The 25,962-nt window shown below is 39.3% G+C and overlaps 3 protein-coding genes across 3 annotated transcripts; 2 read left to right on the top strand and 1 right to left on the bottom strand.

Annotated features, from left to right (window-relative positions):
• Nucleotides 1–1,295: 1,295 nt before the first annotated feature.
• On the bottom strand, nucleotides 1,296–6,787 carry dcaf17 (ddb1 and cul4 associated factor 17). The gene is given in 15 exon segments (XM_034575142.1): nucleotides 1,296–1,969; nucleotides 1,972–2,044; nucleotides 2,134–2,289; nucleotides 2,413–2,496; nucleotides 2,912–2,999; nucleotides 3,216–3,325; nucleotides 3,967–4,109; nucleotides 4,258–4,360; nucleotides 4,526–4,633; nucleotides 4,725–4,814; nucleotides 4,972–5,050; nucleotides 5,155–5,291; nucleotides 5,409–5,499; nucleotides 6,425–6,528; nucleotides 6,628–6,787. Coding segments are annotated over 15 exon segments (1,533 nt in total). The 5' UTR covers nucleotides 6,760–6,787; the 3' UTR covers nucleotides 1,296–1,934.
• mettl8 (methyltransferase like 8) lies at nucleotides 6,704–14,381 on the top strand. Its single transcript, XM_034575145.1, has 10 exons — nucleotides 6,704–6,837; nucleotides 9,556–9,712; nucleotides 9,961–10,052; nucleotides 10,142–10,500; nucleotides 10,653–10,702; nucleotides 11,667–11,727; nucleotides 12,089–12,228; nucleotides 12,612–12,718; nucleotides 12,830–12,895; nucleotides 13,191–14,381. Exons 2-10 carry the CDS (start codon nucleotides 9,561–9,563, stop codon nucleotides 13,343–13,345), a joined length of 1,182 nt encoding a protein of 393 aa, XP_034431036.1. The 5' UTR covers nucleotides 6,704–6,837; nucleotides 9,556–9,560; the 3' UTR covers nucleotides 13,346–14,381.
• On the top strand, nucleotides 14,306–25,782 carry tlk1a (tousled-like kinase 1a). The gene is given in 24 exon segments (XM_034575132.1): nucleotides 14,306–14,519; nucleotides 14,521–14,583; nucleotides 14,586–14,598; nucleotides 17,147–17,268; nucleotides 17,379–17,450; nucleotides 18,641–18,679; nucleotides 18,969–19,044; nucleotides 19,146–19,189; nucleotides 19,387–19,482; nucleotides 19,573–19,659; nucleotides 19,768–19,860; nucleotides 20,001–20,111; nucleotides 20,202–20,338; nucleotides 20,983–21,171; nucleotides 21,304–21,370; nucleotides 21,846–21,943; nucleotides 22,145–22,226; nucleotides 22,312–22,403; nucleotides 22,614–22,703; nucleotides 22,795–22,964; nucleotides 23,049–23,184; nucleotides 23,869–23,980; nucleotides 24,072–24,179; nucleotides 24,678–25,782. Coding segments are annotated over 24 exon segments (2,310 nt in total). The 5' UTR covers nucleotides 14,306–14,477; the 3' UTR covers nucleotides 24,849–25,782.
• The last annotated feature ends 180 nt before the right edge of the window (nucleotides 25,783–25,962 follow it).

Genomic DNA, 25,962 nt, shown 5'->3' with positions numbered 1-25,962 from the left:
TGTAAAATTAAACTTTGACTGAAACTGATCTTAAGTAGGAAGTTGACACAACTGTGTTTAGATGCAATACGTTCATTTACGTTATACTTAAGTATTTACAATTTATTCTACTCCCTGTTCCACTGCACTTCAAAGGGATTAGTTAGCATATAGTTCATATTCCCTGCCCCCTCCATGTTAGTGGATGGGACAAACTTAAAAGTCAAAGTACACGTCAAATGATTTTTTCTCAAAGATGGTTTCTGTCATTTTAATAGTTGTTATCACACAGATGTATGTTCAATTGTTCCTTTTCCTGGTAGGTTTGGTTGTAATTATTTATTTGAGGGGTAAAACATCATGATTGACAGCTGAGACTGACATGTGACTGGCCGAGCGCATGTATTAATGGGACCACACTACCATGTTGCTACTGCACAGACCCTGGCTCCAAATGCCCAAGATGGATGCATTGGTTTCTGGGATATTTTGGTGTCATTTCTAGATAGAGGAAGGAAGAGGAGACGTGTTGTTCATCTTTATACACAGTCTATGGTTCATCTCAGAGTCCAAGTGAGTCATTCCGGGAATGACGTGTTCATCGGCACGAGAAGGACAAACTCCTCAAAAAAGTGTTGAAAGAATGGATTTTCTTTTTTTTTGACATTGTCTTAGTTAAAAGTTGTGTGCTTTCGAGAGGTGGATCCGGGGACTTTGGGGGCCCAAGGCGAAAGGGACCTGGGTGGCCCTATATCAAACCAAACTGACCCCATGTACCCACAAAGAAACACATGATACCAACATCATTTCAATTTTCCATCTAATCACCACCATCCTGAGCAAATCATTCTGTTTAACTGTACTGCATCATACTGACAGGTGTTTCTATTATTTTGTCAAACCCCCTTAATATCAGTAGTTAAAATAACTCCGTATGATGCAATGCAGTACAACGGCACCACAAACTAAAGCCTTCACGTCATTATATAGTTTAATCAACAACAGTTTCAATAACATAATAACCAGCAACTGTGTATTTAACAGACAACATGGAAGGAAATAATAAAACATAAGATCTACAATACATCACCTCACTTAAAAAATTGCGAACAAACGTGTTGGTCCTGAAAATGTGTTAAATCTCAAGTAATTCTCTTTAAGGGTAAATAGTCACAGCTAAAGATATTAAATGCCTGGGAAAATGCTTAAACTTAGCTGTACACAATCACTGTTTAGTGTAATATTTAGATATTGTGTTTTCACTCTTCAAACAACTAGGTTCTTGACTATTTGCATGAATAACTGGATGCATTGGCTTCTTTCATCACTGCTTATTAATTTGATTGACAGTTGCCTGGTATCATAAGCAAACAAGTCAGACCAGTGGGGAAGAGCTTGGAGAAAAACGCACAAACAAAATTCTCTCACGTTAAACCGTCAAAACCGTTGCAGCTTTGGCAGAAAGCCGTCTCTTCTTGTAGAGACCACATCAGTCACCGTACAGAGCTGATTGTGAAATATGGTGGGACCTTCAACAAGCTGCAACTGCTTGGCACAAACAAAATCTGCCAATTTTAAATACATAGCCGGGTTGTACCAGCTTGTTGGTGCAATACATTAACTGAAGTGAGTTGTGCGTGTGAAAGCAAGTAGACAAGAAATGTCATGTCAACAACTTATATTTTGAAAACCATTGTGGAAAGACAATATGTATGTATACGGAGCAAGTTTTAAAAATATATCATTTTAATTTAAGATTAACTGTATAAAAAAAGTTCACTTCACACAGTCCAGTGAAATACACACAAACAAATAGTTACGCACTGATTCAGAGGGTGAAAAACAGTATTGAGTTAAACTGAAAACTATAAAAAAAAAAAAAAACACGTTTGAAACAAATATTTACACAATATAAAAATTTTGCTATTAAATGCTTTCCAGCAGCTTTATTTACATCACTTATTTCCTGTTGCCTTGAGTTTGTAAACATGCAGCAGAAGTTGGCGTTCTTCTGTTCAATGTGAACAATCGTGTCTTTGTCAAAGAACAACTCGTGCCGATACGTCTAGAAACAAACGATAAGAGCAGACGTGTGTAAATTCACATACACAGATCCGTAGATTAACGTTGGTGTGTTCATGTCAAGTTACTCACCTCATCCCAAGGTTCATGCAGATCAATTCTTCGCTGTAACTGTCCACTTTGGTTGTCATGCAGTCGGATGTGAGCTCTACCTTCTCCCTCCTCACCGTTAGTGAGCACGACTGCCAAAAGGTCCAGCTCGTCCTCGTATTCCACCACACGGAAAGTCTGCGAAATCAATTTTCTGTCACCACAGACTCCGCGAGGAGTTCTTTGTATATATAGCTATATATTTATATAATATATTTCTTCGCAAATAAACTCCATGAGCAATTTAAAGTATCGTGATACCTCTTGATCTGGGTCATCATCCAGCTGCTGAAATCTTCTCTTCACTGTGCGGCCTGATGAGGTGACGGTGACTTGTGAGGTAGGCTGTAACAGTTGATCACAATTGAGATTTTGTAAATGTAACATTAAGTCGACCTCTACAGTAAGATCATCTACTTTGTGCCTCTTTTGTAGGTAGGAGTTATTGCATGGGATTTCCATCCAGTGTTACAGTTACAATGTCGTACGTACACAAGAATAATTAATGATCAAGGTAACGTATGTCTGACGCACACTCTGTGACTTTTCTAACACGCAACAGGAAGACTACAAATATCTCAGGATGAAAAAGAGGTGCCATACACGTAAAAGATGCCGACAAAGATGTCAACTCGGAAAGACGAGATTCGAGAGCTTTTTGTGACATGTGTCCTACTACTGTTGATCTAGAAGACTTAGGGCTGAAACTTCTACAATCTTGATAAAAGAAAGATATTTAGATGAGTAGCATTATACTCACATTGATATTTCGAAGGGTCATCATAGAGAAGTCCTTAACTACCTTTGACGGCAAACTACTGTTCAGTTCATCAAGAATTTTAAGGACACTGAGGGAAAAATACATTTTGTGAAAAATGCCCAGTAAAACGGAATAAAAAGAAACAAACAAGTCATATGCACCAAACAATATAATATTTTTGTCTGACAAAGGTTGATGTCTTAAAAGGTCTTAGGATTTGGTATATTTGTCGACACACCTAAGCATAATTTCACTGCCGTTACTTTACAAGCATTGTTTTGTAAAAGTTGACTAAAGTACTCACTTGATGGTGGTTGGTCCAACATGGATGATTCTTCCGGAGTCGTCAGGATGAAAGAAGATACTGTCATTCTCCAAAGAGTTGCAGCTCATGTTTTGTATTCCATTTGTTGCCTAAAGCCATACATACACAAATTAATAACTAATTACAGACAACAGCATGAGCAATTTACCTTATTACCTTTTAATAAGGTAAATTGCATACTATTTCAAAAATAACATAATTTTGACACTGTAATCTTTGCAGTATTTGAAGTTTCATCACAGGCACATTACAATGATCAGAGCAAAAACAAAACTGCAGTAAGTTTTCTTTTGGAACCTGTGGCAACTTAACTATGTGTCAGAGTTTCGACAATATATTCTAAAGCTCTATTAATAAATCTGAGTGGTATTGTCATAAGACTGTGAAAATCTAAATTGAAAAAAATACAAGGAAGCATATTTGACACATGCAGCAAAGATCTGCAAAAAAGGTACTTGGCCCATTTTGTGGGTTTCTGAATTGCGGTTACAGATTTGGTTCTGTCCTGCCTTGTGCAGCAGCTGAATACAGAGGCTGTCAAAAACATCTGTGGCCATTCTTACCGTGACACTTTCAATAGGCTCTGACCAATTTTGTGGCAGTTAATTCTATCATACAAGACTGGGCACGGCTATTACAGTCGAGCATGTGTTACATTCTATAGTCCAATTACCACAGTTATTGAAATGTGTGAGGCTGATGGTGTATGGTAAGGATTCTTTAAATTTACCATAATATTGTCCTTGAGTGAGCAGATGCGGTGAGTTCCCTTGTGATTTTTCTGCGGTGGTGTATAGATGTAGTGCCACGGGTACCCTCCGATCTGGACTCCATTATTCGTGCAGGACACTTCGAAAAGCACAGGAAGACAATCTGTGCAATAAGATAAAAAAACAAAACAACTCATGCTTACATTGTAAAGAAAAACTTTTATTCTCAATGAATTTATTCTCAAAGTAGCTAAGAAGGTTGTGACTGAAAAACAAAGACAGCACAAGTTTGAACCGAAAAACGGAGCTACCTGTGATCTTTATGTTTACTGGGATACCAAACGGAGCCTCTCCCACTTTTTTGCCTCCAAGAAGAGAACTGTGCTCTCCAAGCATTAACTTCTCCGTCATGTACTGAGAACAAAGAAATATTCCTCAGTTAAACAGATGTAAGCAGCTACATAAACCAAAACGATGAGGGAATATTCAATAAGTGAATATTCGCAAAGACCTAATCTTTATTCCGGGAGCTATTTTTTATATTTTGATCGAATTAAATATTCAGAAAAAAATACCAACCCTTTTCACAATGTGTTCAAAGCTGTACAGCTTCACAGATTTGTTGCTGTGAGACACAGCCAGGACACCTTGAGACAAAACAACATCGGTAACACCATTACCAAATACCTGAAAGAACAAGATTTATATTTCAATAATAATATATCAATCTTACCAACACATTTGAAACATGTAATAAGCTAAAAAAAAATCTGCATACCTTTCTGTTAATCTCCACAATGCCTACAATCTGCAAGGGGAACACATGAAAGATGGCCAAGTGCAACACTGTATTGTGAGTGATACCTGCCTGTGGAATAACAAAAGGAAAAAGTTGTTTAATCAAATAAATAATCCACAGATTTATAGTCCTACGTACATTGTCATTATGGTTTTTTTTAATTCTGTAAAATGTGCCGTGTCCCTCTTAAATTAAGCATAAACCTAAATAAAGAGATTGACCTTACTTGTCTTTCCAAAGGTGTTTCTTTGTTTTGAACAGATTTAACATAAAATGTTTCTTGAGAAACTTCCCAGCCAAGATACCTTTAAAACAAAAAGCAACAGAATAAGGTGAAAATATTGTTGAACGAACTAAAATGAAAACTAAAAGTATTTATCTAACAGGAAGCTCAGAGCATTGACAATACCTGAACTTATGGTTTGAAGAGAGGTAAACTCGTTGCAGCTCCTTCCCCGTTTCAGCTGAAAGGCGATACAGCCAGTTATTGGCTGTCAAAGTCAAGAGACTGGGTTTATGGTCAGAGGGAGAGGCCAAACTTTTGTCCTGTCAAAAACACACACGAGACAAGAGTCTGAAACGGGGTTGTCGAAAAATGCTCACTGAAAGTTTAGTACTAAGAGGTCTACACATATAAAATAAATGATTTTTAGTTACACTTACAAGTGGGCTCTGACACAGCAGGGCATCTTCAAATTTCTCCAATTTAGACCTTTTAGGCAGTTTGTACAAAACCTGAGGCTCTGAGTGAAGACTGCAAACACAGGAGGGTTGAATCATCAATAAGCATGATGTAATGCATATACCCAATTTACAAAATAAACCACAATACATGCAGGAACAATTCATGTCTTAGTTGTTTCAAAAAGTGTTTCTTTTCCACCTCTCCACTAGTTCTCACTACCAAATTTTGATTGTGTCTTCTATTATAGTACTATTACATTGAGATGATATTTGGTCCTGCATGAAACAGTGAATGTCTCTTAGTAATTATAGCTTCAGAGCTGATAAACACTTTTAAAGATATTTTGACTGTATTGTTTACTCAAAGAAGATTACTATGGTTTATACAACAGCTTTTTTCTTGTATTGTTTCTTGTCTTTTCCCAAATCAGACAAACTTTAAAGAGCAACATTAGTGTAGGCTGCATTGTAACAGCTCCCAAAGAGCAGGACTCCATAATAATCTCACTATCACATTAAGTTCCTTAATGATTAAATTAATTATGAAAATTTAGCACAGAGGGCAAAACTTGAGAAAAATAACCACTAAAGAAGAATTTGGAGTATAGCTATAAGTTTATTGAGGTCCAATTCATTTAATAGAAGTTTTTACATTTTACTTCTTAAGAAAACTCCAGACACAAACCGAGAAAGTCTTAATAAGTTGACATAGGATGACTCCAATCTTTACTTTCTCTGTTCAAATACTTTCTTAGTAAAGAATCACATAGAAAGGCATGTTATTGTAGGCCGCTAGTATAGTTAATATATTCATTAGCGGCATCTCACAAATAATCTACATTGGTCTTCAGCATAGTGATTTACTCTGAGATACACTATTTGACTCAGGTTTTGTGTGACTTGTGTCATTTTGAAAGGTTTTGTTGTGAATCTGTAACTGAATGACATTATTGTATGATGCACATACTTATATTCATGTATGTATTAATACTCACCAGCTGTAGCAGTTCCGGTAGTTTTCAAAGTAGATTTTACCATTCTCGTACATGATGGTCGATTTTGAGGTCTTGCTCCACACTTTGATGAAGTCCCTGTTGTCCTACAGAATAAAACACATTTCGTTAAAGATAGCATGTCAGCAAAGAATCAACCACAACCAACTGTCCCCTGGTGGGTATTTAAACAGCCTCTCCATCACCTGGAGGAGGATGTTTCGGAGGATCCTCGTGTTCAGTCTGATCAGGCTCCCAGCATCGGTGACACCTCTCCTCCTCCGGCTCAGCAGCTGCGCGGCGTTCACGGCCCTGTTTCTCCGGCACGGCGCCATCATCAGGTGGCTCTTCAGTCTGCAGGAGGACGGTCCGGTGACATGTCAGGAGACGACAGCCAGAGGTGACCCCGAAACCAGGTGGGGAAAGCTTCCCTCTCTCGTCTGACAACTGGGGAACTGTTTACTATATGTTTACAGCGGGTTTTAGGGTTAGCAACAATATGGTTTTTAGCTTCATTCAAAAAGACGTACCCAGCTAGCTATATAATAGCCTAGCTTAACCGGAAGTTGCCCGAGTATGATAGAATAATTAGGTGTGGTCAGCAGCTGTAAGTTAGTGGAAGCTAATTTAACATTTTAAATGATGTAGCTTTAGTTAGCAGCTAGCGCCACAATGTTTGTACGAACGTCTTCTTCTACGAGAGAATTCAACTCACGACATTCTCCGTTGTGAATTGTAGCGCGCCCCCCTCTCCACCGCCGGTACTACAACTCAGTATTTTTATGTCGCCTAACTCCGGCTTTTAGAAAATAAACCCTAATATTTAACACAGCTTTCATATTTATTATTACGGAGCCCCTGAAGTCCCAGATGATTATTTTTAAAATCTTGCGTGCACAATATATTTATCGTGTGGGAACAAGATATTTATTTTCAGAAGATGTTTGAGTTTGAATCACTCAGATGCACACAGCCACCAGATTTGTACCGTAGATGGAGAGAACTCGGCATATCAAATTTTATTTTCTCTGGGAACATGTCATACAATGAAATTCCTGTTGCTCTTTCACAGAGACACAGGATTGTCAGTAAATCATTTGCAGCGCAGACTGAAGGAAAACAGGCTCAGGCAACAGAAGGACTATGTTTGAATCATAATACTTGAGAAATAAACAAACCCTGAAAAGCTATAAACGCAATTTAGTGTAGTCTTTAAAGCAGTGGCCAGTCATCTCTTTACTACGCAGATATTAACTCTGTGTGCACAACTTATTTATAAATATCTTTTTCCCACTAGATAATTATCTTGTGCGCCCAAGATAGGAACTTGTCATAAAAAATATATAATCTTTTCGTCTTCAGTATGTTTAAGCTTTTCCCAGCTCTCTATTTTAACAATCTTAGTAACTGATATGGCAACAATTGGGCTCATCTGGGCTCGGTTCTATATGGGATAAAAGTCATGCCATATTCAAAAACTAAAAAAAGGCTTGAAAGGTTGAAATTTGATTAAAAAAATGCTCAAAACATTATCTTTTATTTGAGTTTTCCTTCTCCAAATCTGCAGCATTCTTTTTACTTTATCGTTTCGCCAACATATTTTCAGTTTGTTTGTCAGGTTGGAAACATTGCAAATTCTAAACATTGGTGCATGTGTGTTGGGGAACAAAAGAGCTCTGAAATGTTGAAACCTGAGTTTTGAAAAGGCGAATCTTTATGACGTCCACCTGCACTCCTGTTACAGTCTGTTATTTCACAGTTTATGACTCTCACTTTTCTGAGATTTACCCTTTCATTTGCGAACTCCTAACCTATTGTTTACACTCTGCTGAAGTACAGTCCAATCATATGTCATATACTGGGTTATTTGATAGAGGTGTCCTCCTTCAGTTCTCACATGAGTGTCCCTCATCCTTCAGGTGTAGGTTTTATCACTCACACTCGGCCTCACGTGACTCCAACAACTCTTAACTGTTGGTACAACACCCCGTAGCACTAACAAAACATTTGCATACAAGGGCATATGAAGTCAAATATGTATTTCCACAAAATTCAGCCTTATATATTTGGTATCTTTGTTAACTTGGAGATTTCCACTAGAGTTTGAATTAAAGATTTGTGGTCTGGCTTCACAGCATGAGTTTATAATCACTGACAGTGTGGTAAAGAGGTGTGTTCTCCTTATACAGTAACATAGACGGTCAGGACTAGATTTCCTTCAATGTTCCCGACCACCTTCCCTCATACAGTGTTTCTCTTCACACTTTTGAAGAGATTTTGTTTTCCATGGTTTCTATCTGAAGACCATTCACTCATACAATTATGAATACATACTATTCCATTAACAGTGACCCCATGTTCCTGCTAGATGCCATTATATTCCATTCATCATATTTATTTAGTTATATACTTATTGTGTGTTTATTTTATTTATTCAATGCTTTCTATCTAAAGATTGACAACAATAGAGCCATTTGGAACCAGGTCAGTTTCTGAAAGGTTACACAAATTTAGAAAATAAAAAAATTCACCATTTCCACATAACAGTACTAGTTATGGATACAGTGTCTCTGTCTTAACATTCTATTCATCTTTCCTTAACAAAATCCTCCTTGTTTGTTGAAAACCAAAACGATTCAGGATTGTTGATTTGTTGTTTTTAAATAGCAACTCCTCGAGTCACAGCACACAGGGGTTGTGACATACTAATTAAATTTGTTCTCGACAAAACCAAGATCCTAAAAATAAACACAAAAATGCGGAACTTTTGGAAAGTTCTAAACTGAGCACGCAGGGATGTTTGTTTGCTCATAAAATAAATAAAAAATATTTACTGTGTGGAGGTCCGTGCTTTGAATGTAATGTAATTTCGAGACTTTGTTATTAATAATCTTTGAACAGTTTTTGCTTGAATGTTTTTAATTATTCCTGAAAATAAATGACGTGTAAAAAAGAAAAAACACATAAAGATGTTGATGACAATATCCAGCAACAAAATATCAAAGATAGTATCAAAGATTAAACAATGATGTTGTTAGCATTAAACAGCTACAGCTCCCGCAAATCTATTAGCCATATAGGTGCACTGGCGAAGCATTGTTAAAGGTTGTTCAACTCTTGCTACATTTTTACAGAGTAAATGCATTCACTGCGGAGCGTCTCTGCGGCCAGTTTGGCTAAAGTTATCAGCAGATTGTCCACAAGACAGAAGAGCACAGGAGGACGACCTTCGGCTCCACTGGGTTCACGGATTCTGACCAATCCTGACGACATCTTTAAGCACAACATGTGGTTAGTGATGTGCTGTTATTTGTTTGCGGCCAAACTGTACGTGCCTGTGAGGGGATCGCAGGATTTCAGTGTAGCTGTGCCAATAACATCAAGTTGAAATTTAAGCTGCATTTTTATTAAATTTGGAAAGAAAAATGTATTTTCAATGCAGTTTTGTATTTTCTTTAATTAAGTATACAGATTATATTTGGGTAGGGGTTAAATATGCAGTGTCTGCATTGGATAATGGATAATGTTTTACATTTTAGGGATCATGTACAGTGGACGGAGGAAGACAAAGAAAATGCCCGGCAGAAGGCACAAGAAAATTCCTCTGTACAAATTCCTTTAAATGAACAAGGTTCGATGATATTCCTGTAAAATATTTACCCAGATAGATTTGATTTATGTTACACGGCACCAAAATGTTCTTAAATTCCATCCACTCAGGTAAATTTGACACAGAAGCTGACCGGTACTGGGACAAGTTTTATGAGATGCACCAGAATAAGTTCTTCAAAGATCGCAAGTGGCTGTTTTTAGAGTTCCCAGAACTGCTTCCTCCGGATAGAAAAAGCCAAGAGACGACCAAGCGACAGGTTGATCAGCAGACAGAAATCCTGCTACCTTCTGGATCCAGCATCATCCAGCACCTAGAGAGCGGACACCATCAACACAGTGTTGACATTCCCCATCACAGACACACCTCTGATTATCAGGCCTGTCTGGGAGGATCACTAGAACAAAATGAAGATGTCCTACAGACCTCTTCTTTCCCTGGACAACATGCATCTTTCAGAATCTTGGAGGTTTTTAAAGATTTGTACATAAAATTGTCCCCGTTTGGTTTATTTGCTTTTATGTGTATTAGACATATGAAAGACAATTTGACAATTAGACAATTTGCTTTGGCACATTTCCTTGGACAGAATTATCAACAAAATGTTTTCTCTCATGACAGGTTGGATGTGGGGCTGGTAACAGTGTATTTCCCATTGTTAATTCCATAAAGTAAGTACATTTTTATTTCCATATATTAATATATTTCAGTGTCTTCAAATCTCAGTATTGTTTCTATTTAAAGACACAAACTACTTTATATACACCCAATAGCAAAAAAAAAATGGCACAAAGATTTCAATGGTTTTTATAGCTCTAAGGTTAAGAACAAGATATAAACTGTAGCATTAAAGGTATAACTTGTATGGTAAAATACCCAGTCAACTAACAATCATTACTTTTGTGCAGTTGGGAAATGTCCTCATTCTAACATGAGAACCATTAACTTAGATCCACGGAAAAACATATTGTTGCTTTGGAGGGAACAATATTTAGTCTTCAGTGTAGTTAAAGGTTAGAAAAGCAGAAGTGAACCAGCCTCATGTTTCAGTATTGTTGAAGAATTGTTGAAGATTGAAAGGTTCAGCATAGCATTGACAACCATTAAGTATGTTGTGATACAACCACAAACTTTAACAGTTGACAAATTAAAAGTTGAATGTTTTTGTTTCATGTTATAACTAATATTATAAAGATCACTCAAATCTCTTCTTCTCGTTATTTGTATCTTAACTTTAGCTACAACACATGTGGGACATTAATTAGAAATAAATGGGTCATTACAAAACACTTCTTAGTGGGTGTGAAAAATCTCTGGATGGCTCTGTTGTGCATTTTAGACAACGATGCCTGCAGATATTGAAGGGACAAGTGGGTTAGGCAGCACTCAAATCAGTTTGTGGGTCAAAACCACATTAGAATAAAGACAAGAGTTTTAAAGTGGGCTTTAACTCTTTTCACTTCCTCTCACTGCAAAATCCTGTCCATTTGTTTTTCCCAGAAAGACTGCTTAAGATTGCTCACAGTTTTTTTTCCTTCATGGAGTGTGAACTGAGTTTTGAAGCCACAAGAAAGCTTCATCAAACGTTTATTTACGTACATGTTATGATCTAAAAATCACGCCTCTTTTTCACAGAGAAACAGATGCATTTTTATACTGTTGTGACTTCTCTTCACGTGCCGTTCAGATGGTTAAGGTAAGTTCCTCTAATATTGCCTAGCATGAATACATTTCATGGTAATCCATCCAGTAGTTTTTGCATAATCCTCCTAACTCACAAGCAAACATAGCGAGAAGTAAACATAACCTCCTTGGCGTAGGTAATAATTAGTAAGTGAATGCAGAGTTACATTGAACGTGAATTTCTTCAAAGTAAACACTTACGGGAGGGGGGGCAGAGGTCACGGTCACGGTCACAGAGCCAGAGGAATAGTTAAAACACCTCCCGTAGAATATGATAAAGAAGTGATAACAATCCTTATCTTGGCCACAATTTGGAAATGGACCCTGTTAATGACCCTGTTTTGGACGAAGCTAAATTTGTTTTCCTCATATAGACCCATCCAGACTATGACGACTCTGTGTGTCACTCCTTTGTCCATGACGTTCGTGAGGAGACGGCCTCTTTTCCCTTCCCTCCGCAGAGCCTGGATGTTATTCTGGCCGTCTTTGTGCTCTCCTCCATTCATCCGGAGCGGTAGGTGAAGGTTATAACTGAAAGATAGGAGAGTTTGACGTCATTTGTTTGTCCCCAACCCACCTTCACTCCCTTGCTTTATCTGGACGTTATTGCAAACCTAATACAGAGGGTATTGTATCATAGAAGTGGGCAGTGGTTTGGTCGACATTAAAGTGTATACAAGAGTTTAGGGGATGACAGCAGAAATATTTACAAGAAGTATTAGGCTTTAATATAACCAAGTGCACTGACATGAGTAACTTATCACGCTCACATTTCAGCTCAATGAATGAAAGCACTCGCATATATCATATATTTTGTTGTTTAATAGTTAGATCATCAGAAGCTGCAAACCTATTAATCAATGTTATTTTCCCATTAATTGATTATTTCGTTGACAGATTGCAAGGAGTCGTGAACCGACTCTCTTCATACCTGAAACATGGAGGGATCTTCCTTTTCCGTGACTATGGGAGATATGACCTCTCACAGCTCAGGTTTAAGAAGGGTGAGCCTCCAAATATTGAAAAAAATAAGTGTGCCTAATTTAATGTGAATTCTCTATATTATTTTTACTATTTAATACGCTTAATCTTTTCATCTATTCTTTTAAAACCAGGACGGTGCTTATCGGAAAATTTCTACACACGAGGAGATGGAACCTGTGTTTATTTTTTCACAAAAGGTATTATTCTGATTTTCAAGGAGTAAATACTTGCTAACGGAGCTGTGGGTGCTAAAGAGGACACTTAGATCAATTTGGGGGAATTTAAGAATATGGTGGGTGAGTTTATAATCTCTATTGATGATTATTTTATAAATAAATCTAAATATTAATAATGATCCAAATAATGAAAACAATTGTTTGACCTTATTTTTGATTTTTGATTTTTCTGGGGGAGGGGGGACTTGATTAAAGACCTCAGTGTTTAAAATCCAAGTTACAGCCCTTGTTTGTTTTTTTATATATTTCTTTACAGAAGAAGTCCATAATTTATTTTCCAACGCTGGACTGGAAGAACTTCAGAATCTGGAGGACAGACGACTGAAAGTGAACAGAGGAAAGAAAGTTGCAATGCACCGGGTTTGGATGCAGAGCAAGTACAGGAAGCCACATCCACCTTCGTCATCCTGACATCCCACCATGCAGAGTCCTTTTTATAAACTTCGCTGTTTATTAATTAAATCCTGATAACTGTATTTTGTTTCTTCCAAAGTAGTATGTGTACAACACCTTTACTGTACACAATAAACCTATTAATCATATTTTTAAACAAAGCTGTGGGTGTTTTTTTATATACGGTCAACATGCATGAAAGTTATAAAACAGATATGATTCAAATTCACTTAATTATCAATAATAATTAATATGAGTATTGTAATTATTGATTTATTTTTCGTCAAGCGAAAGCAAAAGAAAATTGACAATTGCAATGTCAATTTCCTCAAATTTATAAACATGAGTATTTTTATTTCAATGTACCTCACTCTTCAGATAAATGTTGGTCTAATAACTCAAATGTAGTCTTATTTGTATGAGTATTTTCATCGTGCCTGACACTTAGGACAATCTGGGATTTTGGCATTTAAAATTAGCTCAGAAACGAAAATCAAGATAAAAAGTTTATTTTTATCATGACCAACTCATCAGATTGTTGTTTGTGTCGGATCATTTTTACTAAATTGTCCAAATGTCATTATCACTAAGTCAACATTTTCAAGATGCCTTGCTCTTCATTGTTTTTTAACATATTAACACAGACAAGTATCCAAACCTTTTGTTATCTATATGTTATCATCACAACTTTTTTTTATTGCCTTCCATAACTTTATTGATATGACCAATTTGATTTGTAATTTCATGGGTCTGAAGCGTGATCGGTCCACAGCTCGTGCCTAAAACTGCACAAAGATCATTTGTGCTGCGCGAGCGTTTTGGGTATTCACGCATCTTTGCATGTTGTCATTGACGTGAGGGGAAAAAACACGCATCACCCTCGCGATAAGAATTTTGCACACGCTGCGTGACGTTTCGTAGCCGAACCACTTGAAGACGGAGGTGTCCCCGGAGCCAGGACGCACTGCCGAGGTGTGGAGAGGTTCGTGTCCTAAAACCAGACAATAACTCGATCATCTCACCCAGCGGCGGGCGCTGTGTCCGTGTTAAAAAACCAAAAAACACCCGTGCTGCGACCATTTGCTCCATTTCCCCGCCGCTGTGGCACATCCACCGTGCGCGCTGCCACCTACACACGAAAAGTAGCTTGATGAGTGTCCAAAGTAGTGGAAGTTTGGAGGGGACGCCATCTTTGGTCCCAGCTCTCCACGTCCCCAACACGGACCGTGTGTTCAGCAACAAACCGCGGCGGTGGTGAAGGCCCCGGGAAGGTACCGTGAAACGTTTTGAGACGCTTGTGTCTTTTCCTTTTCGCCCCTTCGGCTCATTGTGCGCAGGACGCCGGGGAATTGCCCTTAAAAAAATGGAGCGAGGAAAATGTTTGTGTGGCGAGAACCTGCTTCGCTAGCTAACGATACAGTGAACGCGTCGGCTCCGAAGTCCATTGAGCCTGTTTGGCTAGCTCGTAGCACCGAGGACACAGGACCGTGCTCCCGAGCCCAGGCCAGCGCACTAACCTCCGGACATGTATATACGTGCGTAATGGCGATAAAAGAGCTTTAGCACAGGGGGGGAGGTTAGCGCTGGAGTCGGTGCATCTTTCTCCAAAGCACGCTGCCGTTAGGAGAACAAACACTAGTCAAGTTGCCGAAAGACGAACAAGATCAATACATGCGAGCAGAGATGTCGGGTAAATTCCTGGTGATGCTTCTACGTTGTGTGACACGATCAACCACAAGCTGTGCATCGCTGTGCATCCCATTTAACATGTATTGTAAAGTGTGTAGTGTTCACAGTGTGTGTGCATGTGTGTGTGTGTGTGTGTGATCGTCTCAACCTTGCACAGGGGCAATAGCTCAGCTTTAAATGTGACTATATGCACCTAACGTCAACTATGCTCCTGGCTGTCTGCAAGGAGATGCTAATGCACTGAATGCTAGGTAGCCTCGTTTGACCTTAGTGCAACTAAAAGAGCTAAGTGTTGATGGACGGCTGGATGGATGCCCCAGCACACACAACAAAGATGTGTGGGATAAAGGCTGCTTAGGGGTTTGCGGCGCACACACACACACACACACACACACACACAAATGATGCATGCTTGGTAATGTTGTTGTTGATCTCATGTGGCTGTCACTCATGTTGATAAAGCCTGGTTGCACCCTCATCAGTTTTAAGAGGACTTTGTAATGATGCTGAACTTTTGCTTAGTTTGGAGAATTCAAACAGCCTTTGCATTCCTTTGTATTATCACTGCAATGATTGGGGATTAATGTGTGATGGCTGCCCTACACCAGCATGACACTTGTGGGGTAATGTATGGTGGTTACTATATGTGCTGTGTTTCTATTTTTGGTGCCTTGAATGAATGAGGTAATCCAACCCATACTGCGCCAGAGATTTTTTTTAAGACTTCCCAAGTGTCTGCCATAAACAGGTGGTCACTCAGCCAGGCAGCATGGAGTCAAAATGACATCCACAGCAAGGGCTGTAAGGGTTCAACCGCTTGTTCCTGCAGGGGCTTGAAAATAGATAATAGTCATGCACCGAGGCCTTCGTGGTAGAAACAAAGGGAAATCCTTGTAGGCACCACATGGCCGATAATGTATTTATGATGTAAAACTGGTATGAACACTGTGGGTGAAAGGTGAGACTTGGTTACGGCCTTGTCTCTTCAAATTAAAAGTTGTACCAAAAAGCCGCAATGGGAAGGTTTTTAAAGCCACAGCGTCTCATAAAGGTTAAGGTTTTTATAGGAACGGAGTCAAATGCCTTCAACGACCACACCTAGTGAATATTTTAGTGCCTTTTGTTGAAGTTACCGTAACGCAACAGTTGATCTATCAGCCAATTATTTTTGCATACAAGTTACACAAGGATTACAGGGACGAGTACGTAATGATGCTGTTTATACTGCAAAATCATCTGGCAAGTTAATGACCAGACGCTTTCTACCTGGCTCTCAAAGGGGTGCAGATGCATGAGCAGCATCCCTACTGTAGTCTTATTCAACACAGCTGCAAAATTCATTCATACTTGAGTGAAAGATCTTAATAGTTGGTATATTTGTGGATAACTAATACAGGGAGGCTATGTTGTTGTTGTGTGATTTTAGTTTTTGTTATTTCTCATTTTAGGATCTCGTTCTCTGAAATGTATTTTAAAATCCCTGCCCGCTGCACTATGCTCCACAGCCCTTTATACATTCAAAATGGTTGTCTCATTAAAAGCCAGGTTTGGTGGGCAGACCCCTCAGAGTCTGCAGCAGCACTGAAGCCGAGGGAGCTCATGTAACAGTCCCACAGGAGCACAGTATTCATCATTGCCTAGCAGTTGATACATTGCTCTTGTACTCTCATGATAATAGAGCTTGTGAGACAGAAATGCATGTTACTGTTTGGCCTGCTCCTCCTCTGCATTTTGAGTTGTAACTAATTATTTCTGATAGATTTGTTGTCATTTTTGGTGAGAGTAGTATTATGCTGCTAGTAGCAGACCGGATGGTGGTAACAGGAGTGAAATAATAATAAAAAAATCATTTTCTCTTCAGTGCTTCATGAATGTAGAATGAAAGCTGTCTTGGGAATACCACTGGAGATTGGGCATAAATTTGGTTTCGGCCTATATCCTGGTCTAGACTGAAATATTATCACCTGTCAGGGTTTGAGATCGTAAATTACATTTATCCCAACTCTGCTCTTGAGCTCATCGCTACTGTGTCATCTGTTTTGTTTTTGTTTGAGTGGGCATTCAAGGGCTCCAATTAAGCTGATCCTTAAATAACTGAGGCGTACTGTGAATTATTGCTAATCCTCCCAGGCACCATGGAGGAGCTGCACAGCCTGGACCCCCGGAGACAGGAGCTGCTGGAGGCCCGCTTTATGGGCGGGGTCAGCGGCAGCACAGGGGGCAGCACTGGCAGCATGAGCGGGGGAACCAAAGTGAGTGAATATATAGCAATGTCCGTTATCTTGTTGTTATGGAGTAATTGGAGAAATACTATTTTCTAAAAAACACGTATCTAAAGTAATATGTAACTCTCTTATTTCAGGGTTTGACCAATAATGAATGTTCCAATCACAGTTTTGGAAGCCTGGGATCTTCAAGCGACAAGGAATCAGAGGTACAGGTCCAAATCTTTGTCTTACAGATGCCTCTTTTAGACAAAAATTAGTGGGGGGTTTTAACGCAGGTAAACTTGCTACAAAGGTGATTGACTCATTTCACATTGCCAGCACAGGAGTTGGCTTTTCGTTTTTTCCTGGTGATTCATGTTGAAGTCACAAACGGCTGGAAACCTCGCTCTCTAGCCAGTTTTGCATCTTGCACGACTCAAAGAAAAGTCGCTGTTGCACCGTGTCCATATTACAAATTAACAAATGTATTTGACTTTTTTGACAATTCATCTTTAAAGGTGCAATGGTTCATGCAGATCACATTAGAGGTGAATTTCTGAGAGCTAGAACTTTTATTAAATGACTCCTTTTTAGAAGGCAGGGGCATTAGCATTGTTCACCTTTTATAGGGCTTGGCGAAGAACCAAAAATGTATCAAAACCGACATTTATAAGCTCTCACCGACTTAATCTTGCTCATGACTGTTAATTTGGTCAATTCTGTGACGCGCACTACCTGATCATGATCCAGTGGGGGGGGGCATGAAATAATAGCTCATTTATCGTAATCGAGGTAAAGGTTTGAAATCACGATAATGATCTGGAGTCATATCGCCCAGTGCTATCACCTAATGAATAGCATGAATACTTTCATTCTGACACTGTGAATGACAAAGCTCTGATATATTTCTAAATCAACTGCTCAGTCATGTGGCTTCATGACTTTGGGAACCTTCATTTGTGAAGGTGACCATTGTAATAGTGTTTGACTAGGACTTCATCCTAGGGTCCTTACTCGTGTCACTGAGATGGATGCGTTGGCACAGCATGAGCTGTCAACCACCATGTTGTGTCCTGACATTTAATATGGCTTCAAACTGGATTTTCATGTTCATATTTTATGTCCTCCTGTACACTGCAGCAACACACCCACATCACTGCAGCCCCTTGATAATGTCTCTGCAAATGTCCTTTTAAGAATACAGTCACACATTTGCTGCATTTGATGACGGACACCTTTACTGCAAATAGTTGATTGGATTTTGTCGTCATGGAAAGAGTGAGGTAGTGGGGAGAAATTCGGACTTGATCCATATTTACATTAAGGTCTTTTACTATCTTGTGAACAGAATCTGCTGGTTACCACCAGGTTCTTTCTCTCATGGTTTTGTTTAAAACTCTTTCTTCTCACTTTATAGGGTTCAGATGTGAAAAGAGGCAGCTCGCCAGCCTATTCGGTAAGTAAATGATCATATCTGAAAATGTGGTTGCTTCACAAGTCTTGCTCAGGGCAGTTTGCAGTGCTCCCCCTGGGTTAAGTGATAATGTAAAATAAACCATACTAAAAACGGAAAATAATATTTTAATGGATTAGGCCGTTTAATCCATTTTAATAATCCATTAAAATATTATTTTATAAGATAAGATTGGTTATTATCATTAGAGATCACATTTTATAGCAAAACACTTACTATATATACTTATATGCTTGTTGTATTTGTATTTATTTACAACTTCTTTTGTTAGACCCCAGAGAAGAAACAGTCAGAAACTACAAGAGGCAGAAAAAGGAAACCTGAGATCCAATCAGAGAGCAGCCAAGGTGAGCATCTTTGTGTTTAACAGGTTTTATGTTTACTTTTTTGTTTGCTTTACTCTTTGAGTATTTGAATAAAACCCAATAACTTTCTTTTACCATCACAGGGAAATCCATTGTGCGAGGACCCAAAATAAGTGATTATTTTGATGTAAGTATTCTGTTTGGTGTGAGATGTTCATGGATATGAAGTGATGTGTTAATCCTTTGTGCTAAATACGTCTTTATTAAACATCTGGCATAATCCCATTCGTGTTTCTAATAACACCAGTATGATTTAAACGGAGCCTCTGGCAGGTCTGCAATGTTAGGCCGGGATGTCATTTGTGTCCTCTTTTACCTTTTTAGTTCCAGGGAGGAAATGGGTCCAGTCCTGTGAGAGGTGTGCCACCGGTGCTTCGCTCGCCCCAGAACTCACATTCCTACTCCACTCAGGGCTCTGCTGTGAGAACCAAACTTGTTCTTAAAATCTCCTTTGCTGCTCTAGTTGTGTTTGCTCCTGTTACTAAAGAAATGCTGCCTCTTCTGTTGCAGGTTAGACAAAATAGCTCATCTCCCACTAGTCTGTCTTTTGGGGACCACATGATGCATCCAAAGCAACTAGCAGTCAAATTTGTTCAGGTGTGGTCTACGACTGACGAGAGTCCAGTCTCCATAACTTCCTGTAGTCACTCTTGAATGTGTGTTGGATCACTGCGAGTTTTTAAAATGTGTCCTTTCTCTCTCTAGACTGACCTTACAGTGTTGAAACTGGCTGCCCTTGAAAGCACTAAGAACCTTGACCTTGAGAAAAAAGAGGGCAGAATAGACGATTTACTAAGGGTGAGAAGAAAATCTCTACTCTACTTGACTGGCCTGTGATGTTAATGTCATACACACAATGTTGGATGAAAATTTGTTTGGTAATAAAAAATGCTTAATTAGTATTTGTCTGACTGTTGATGTTTGTTTCTGCTTTGTAGGCAAACTGCGATCTCAGGAGACAGATAGATGAACAACAAAAATTACTTGAAAAGTACAAGGAACGCTTGAATAAATGCATCACCATGAGCAAGAAGTTGCTCATAGAAAAGGTAATTGTGTTGTTTCTCCGAATCCTTTAAGAACACTCAGCATATATGTGTGTATGTTTATATATTTGTATGTTTTGTATGGTTCTTCAGAGCACTCAAGAGAAGCAGGCGTGTCGAGAGAAGAGCATGCAGGATCGACTACGTTTAGGCCATTTCACCACAGTGAGACATGGTGCCTCGTTCACAGAACAATGGACAGATGGCTATGCCTTCCAAAACCTTGTGAAGTAAGAATCTTATATTTGTAATATATAATTTTATTGTACTTTTTATTTGTTTTACTTATTATTAAAATGTTGTTGGGTTTTTTTACCTGGAAACACCTGCAAGCTTCCCAGTACAACCACTCTGATCAAGTGTCAACCTTTTTAAAATTTCACACAGATCACATTACCACTTGTGATCACCTCCTCAGCTTGAAGCACTGTCAGCAGTTGTTAGGATTCTATTACTAAACTAACACACTCTTCATTAGCGCCACCAAGGAAATTATGTTTTCATCTGCGTTTGTTAGTTTGCAGGATTATGCAAAAATAATTGACCGGTTTGACAAAACAACTTGGTGGAAAGATGTGGTTGGGGTATGCGGCTTGAAATCTGGGTGTATGCAGGATCTCTTTTTCACATTTCATCCTTGATTTCTCAAAATAATGAATGGACCTTGATGGAAAAAAAATCTGGCATGTTTGGGTGACTGATATTTATGAGATAATTTTTTCTAAATCTACATTAAAAATCTGGATCTAGTGAATTTATATATGGTTTCTCAAGGGCCCAAGTTGGGCCTTGGCGGGGCCTTACAGATGCAATGAATGGAACACAAGTATAGAAACTGCTTAATTAACGAAAGTCACTGTTTTCCCATCAAAAGGCAGCAAGAGTGTATAAACCAACAGAGAGAGGACATCGAGAGGCAAAGAAAACTTCTTGCCAAGAGGAAACCTTCTTCCTCCAGCAACTCCCAAGCACCAACCACAAACTCGGAGCCAAAGCAACGCAAAACCAAGGCAGTGAACGGAGCAGAAAATGATCCCTTTCTAAAACCCAGCCTACCTCAGCTGTAAGTCCTGGACTGCTGTTAATCATAGATATCAGAGCAGTCCAAATAACTTCTACCATTAATCTCTTGCAGCAGCAGTTGTAATGCAAGTGTAACATGACTGTTTTTCCATATGTCTTTCTTCCTGTTTAGGCTGACACTAGCAGAGTACCATGAACAGGAAGAGATCTTCAAACTGCGACTCGGACATCTTAAGAAGGTTTGTCAGCTGCCGAAGCAGGCAGACATTTTGTTATCTGTCCAGTGGGGAATTTGCTTCTGTGTCTTGTGACATAAGAGCTTGTTTATAAATGTATTTCTTGAGTTACTCAATTAGTCCAGGACCTATATAATGGGGAGATTTTACACAGTTTAGAAGTCAAGACCTAATTGGAGTCAGTAAATTATTAAATGCTGCAAAGCTTTTTCTGTTTCCTGAGCTGAACCGCTGCTGCTTTTGTGAATCACCCTGAGGATTGAGTTAGCCTGTAGTTTGTCGACGTATTCATTGTTTTCCCGATGAATAAGCCTTGCAGACAGCCCCTGACAGACTCTGTACCAAGTCAACCGTTAATATTTAATACAGAACTATTCAACTGTGCACAAGTGGGTTTTGATGAGCTCCTCTCCTTGTAGTCAGTACTCTGAAGTTTCTTCTGAGCCTTTGTGTGTTTGTGCATTTGAATCATTTATAGGAAGAAGCTGAGATCCAGGCGGAGCTGGAGCGTCTGGAGAGAGTGCGCAACCTTCACATTCGGGAGCTGAAGAGAATAAACAACGAAGACAGCTCACAGTGAGTCTGAATCGATGTCTTTGACAGTTACTGCATTGACACTGGAACATGATGAGCTCACAAGGCCAAAGAGCTACTTGACTTCTGTCACGTTTGTCATGAAACGGTAAAGGTGATGCTGAAGAATCTGTCGATGATACTTGTGTCTCCATCTGTAATTTTGTTTTCTCTGCTCTTTTTTTTTTTTTTTTCACTCCACAGATTCAAAGATCATCCAACGTTGAATGAACGATATTTGCTTCTGTACCTTTTAGGGAGAGGAGGCTTTAGTGAGGTTTACAAGGTACGTCATTAGATGTTAATATCGTAGGTTTCAATATAAAGAAAATTGCTTTTCACGTATAACCCATCGTTTTTGTGTCCTTCAGGCTTTTGACTTGATTGAGCAACGATATGCTGCTGTGAAAATCCATCAACTTAACAAGAACTGGAGAGAAGAGAAAAAGGAGAACTATCACAAGTATGTAACTCCATGTGAACAATTGTAACTTCACCTGCTTTATCTGTCTTTTATTATTCATCAAACATTTAAACAAGTTGTTCTGATGTCGTTCACTTTCAGTGCATGTGTTATTCCTCTCTATAAACCTCAGCACCTGAGTGTCAGTGCAGAACCTGCACCTTCCTGCTTGGGTTGCTAATGGACATGTAATTACCCCCCTCTCCACAGGCACGCATGTCGGGAGTACAGAATACACAAGGAACTGGACCATCCCCGGATCGTGAAACTTTTCGACTACTTCTCACTGGACACAGACACGTCAGTCACTTGATGTGTTTACAAAACCTTTCATTTGGTTGCTGTGAGACATCACGTTTAATTCTGATCACGTCTGTTTTCCATTCGATAGATTTTGCACCGTTATGGAGTACTGCGATGGCAACGACTTGGATTTCTACTTGAAGCAGCATAAGCTAATGTCTGAGAAGGAGGCACGGTCGATAGTAATGCAGATTGTGAATGCACTAAAATACCTGAATGACATCAAACCCCCAATCATTCATTATGACCTTAAGCCAGGTACATATCCCCCCCTCTGGACAACTTTCGACAGTTGCTACTTCATCAACAACACGGTGCTGACTACTGTCTTTTGGTTTCCAGGTAACATCTTGTTGGTGGATGGCACGGCATGTGGGGAAATCAAAATCACAGACTTTGGTTTGTCCAAAATCATGGATGATGACAACTATGGTGTGGACGGCATGGACCTGACATCACAGGGTGCAGGCACCTATTGGTGAGAACAAACAACCCATATGCATTAAACAACATGTAGGCAGTAGTTTAATGTTGCAGCTGTTTGACAGGGGTTCAGTTTAACTATTTTTTTTAACAATGGGGTAATAAAATTAATATCAGCATCCTATTTAATAACTGACCATACAGTAGGGCGGTCCCGCAGAGACACCCACACGACCAATCACACGTCAGTCTCACCTGTCAATTGTGATGTTTCACTCTTTTAAAGCATCAGACATTAATTTAAAACCACGCACTTTAACAAACCTCGGTGTGAGAAATACCTAAAATGACAAACTATCTTTGAAAAACGTGTACTTTGATTTTTTTTTATTGTGGTCCATGTCCAATCCACTTACATGGAGGTGTGGTTTATGACCTGTACTGCAGCCAGCCACAAGTTGGCGATCGAGACATCTTGGCTTCGCTTTTGAGGAGTTGTCATGTCGTCCGTCTTTATGTACAGGCCATGCATGCAATATATAAATCTGGATTCAAAACGTAACCACTAACATGTCAAATAAATGCAGTGGACAAAAAAGTAGAAGGGAGGAATTAGAGATGTTAAAGGAGCACAAGTATCTTAGATTAGTACGTAATTACAGCACTTCACAAATTACTTACCATCACTGGACATGGATGTTCATACTGACTAAACCACTTCTTGTTTTATTTTGGTCAGGTACTTGCCTCCTGAATGCTTTGTGGTTGGTAAAGAGCCTCCAAAGATCTCCAACAAGGTGGATGTTTGGTCTGTGGGCGTTATCTTTTTCCAGTGTCTGTATGGAAGAAAGGTAAGTTGGGAAACTGAGATCCTTCCCTTTTTAATGGTTGTTTTTGTTTTGTAATTCATGCCTGATAATTGCGCTTCGTTATACTTTGCAGCCTTTTGGCCACAACCAGTCACAACAAGACATCCTGCAGGAGAACACCATACTCAAAGCTACAGACATCCAGTTCCCTGTCAAGCCTGTTTCCAGCAATGAAGCAAAGGTAAGTGAACTTGTGTTGACGCCCTGTCCACACCAATGTGAATATTTTGCTAAACAGACTTTTTCCTTTGTGTTTGGGCCTCTTGTCCACAAATAGTGTTTGAAGTCACAGAAATGTAGATATTGCCAAATGCCATCACAAGGGCACATTTTAAAAGGAAGTTTGTGTCTCCGTGTGTGCATGTAAACTGCAGCGTTTGGTGAAACAATGACATCACAGTTTACTGGTCTGTTGATGGTAGACTTTATCACCACCTGCTGGCCTGGCATGCTTGTTTAAGCGTTTTGTCATTTTTGTGTTCTCGTCTGGACAGAGACATTTTGTAAAATGAAGGTCATGTTCATTTTCAGACAAAAAAAGAAAATATCCATTAAAAAAATATCCACTAATGTAGACAAGGCCTCAAATCAGCCCATTTAAAATGTTGTGAGGTTAAAAATAAAAAAAACCTACTTACTGACCTTGACATTTTGCATACTGCCTGTCCCCCCCTTTTAGGCCTTCATTAGGCGGTGCCTGGCATACAGGAAGGAGGACCGCATAGACGTGTACCAGCTCGGAAGCGACCCCTACCTTCTCCCTCACATGCGGAGGTCGAGCTCCTCTGGAAACCTGCAGATGAGCTCTGCCAGCTCCGGACCAGCCTCCTCCAGTATCATCTCATACTGACGCCATCGAACTGTGACAGAAAGGCAAACTGACCAAGTTGCTCCTACGCCCGCAGCGCTCCGCTCGTGGGATAGGCAACAGCCAGAAAGGAGGGAGGAGCAGGACACAGGTGGGGAGATCTCACCTGACACCCTCTGACCTGTGCCAGGCTTCTTCTTCCTCACCTGGACTTAATAAATGAAGGGACAGTGAAGGGATGTTTTTTTAAAAAGGACATGGGTAACAGGATCTTTCGACGGTCCGACGAAAGCACTGAAACTGACAACGTACCTTGAAGAAAAAGTGACTGTGCACTCTGTTCAGATGTTGCAGATGGATAAAGCCTTAAAGAGCCGAAGGGAAACTTGGCAGCCCGCCGTTAAGATTAAATAACATGGTCCTGCCAGGGTGCAAATGATTCCGCTGCTAGAAGTTAATATACTGTGAGGAGAGGACAGTCATTGTTAAGTAGAATTACAAAGATTTCACTGTTGATTTGGCAAAAATGTTTTTGTTTTGTTTTTTTTCCACAAATATTAGGCTTTAATTTGAGTTACTTAGCCATGGGAATGTAATGTTGTAGCATACAAGTGGCATCTAGTGACATGTAGGTCGGGGCAGCGTACTTAACTTTTAATGCACAAAGTAACCAAATGTAGAAAAAAATTACAATGTATAAAATCCTATGCAGGAATATTAATTAACAGGTAGATTGGAAGCTGTTTATGCTGTACAGGTGAATTCTCAAATTTTGAGCTGCAGCAGTAACGTGTACAAAGACTTAAAAACACAAAAAAATCTCCCCAATGTAAAACTAGTTACCTGGAGTGGTTTCATTTTGCTGCTTTGTTGCTCTTACTTTTTCAAGGGCTCTATGTTCCACTTCGGGTATAAATTGTACAGTTCTGCTAAGAGTGAATAATAAATGCCAGGAAACCTTTTTTCTCCCAGTGAACAGCGTTGAACTGTGTTTAGTTAACTTCCATTTATATCACCCACATTTTAGGATGCTGTATACCAGAATTTACCTCAGTTTTCTGAGATTATACTGATCCCATGTGGCTTTGTTCGGTACTGCATCACTACGCCAAGGGATGCTCACAACATGAATTTAGGAGATGAGCATAAAAACACA

The sequence above is a fragment of the Hippoglossus hippoglossus genome, chromosome 21 (genome assembly GCF_009819705.1).
Source record: "Hippoglossus hippoglossus isolate fHipHip1 chromosome 21, fHipHip1.pri, whole genome shotgun sequence".
NCBI lineage: Eukaryota > Metazoa > Chordata > Actinopteri > Pleuronectiformes > Pleuronectidae > Hippoglossus > Hippoglossus hippoglossus.
This window is presented reverse-complemented; position numbering and strand designations above follow the sequence as displayed.

What these genes read in the sequence shown, in the direction of transcription:
- mettl8 (XM_034575145.1), top strand. Translation starts at nt 9,561, where the DNA reads ATGCATTCACTGCGGAGCGTCTCTGCGGCCAGTTTGGCTAAAGTTATC. An exon ending in TCCTCCATTCATCCGGAGCG is followed by an intron (nt 12,229 to 12,611) that starts GTAGGTGAAGGT and finishes TTTCGTTGACAG; the next exon opens with ATTGCAAGGAGTCGTGAACC. An exon ending in ACAGCTCAGGTTTAAGAAGG is followed by an intron (nt 12,719 to 12,829) that starts GTGAGCCTCCAA and finishes TTTTAAAACCAG; the next exon opens with GACGGTGCTTATCGGAAAAT.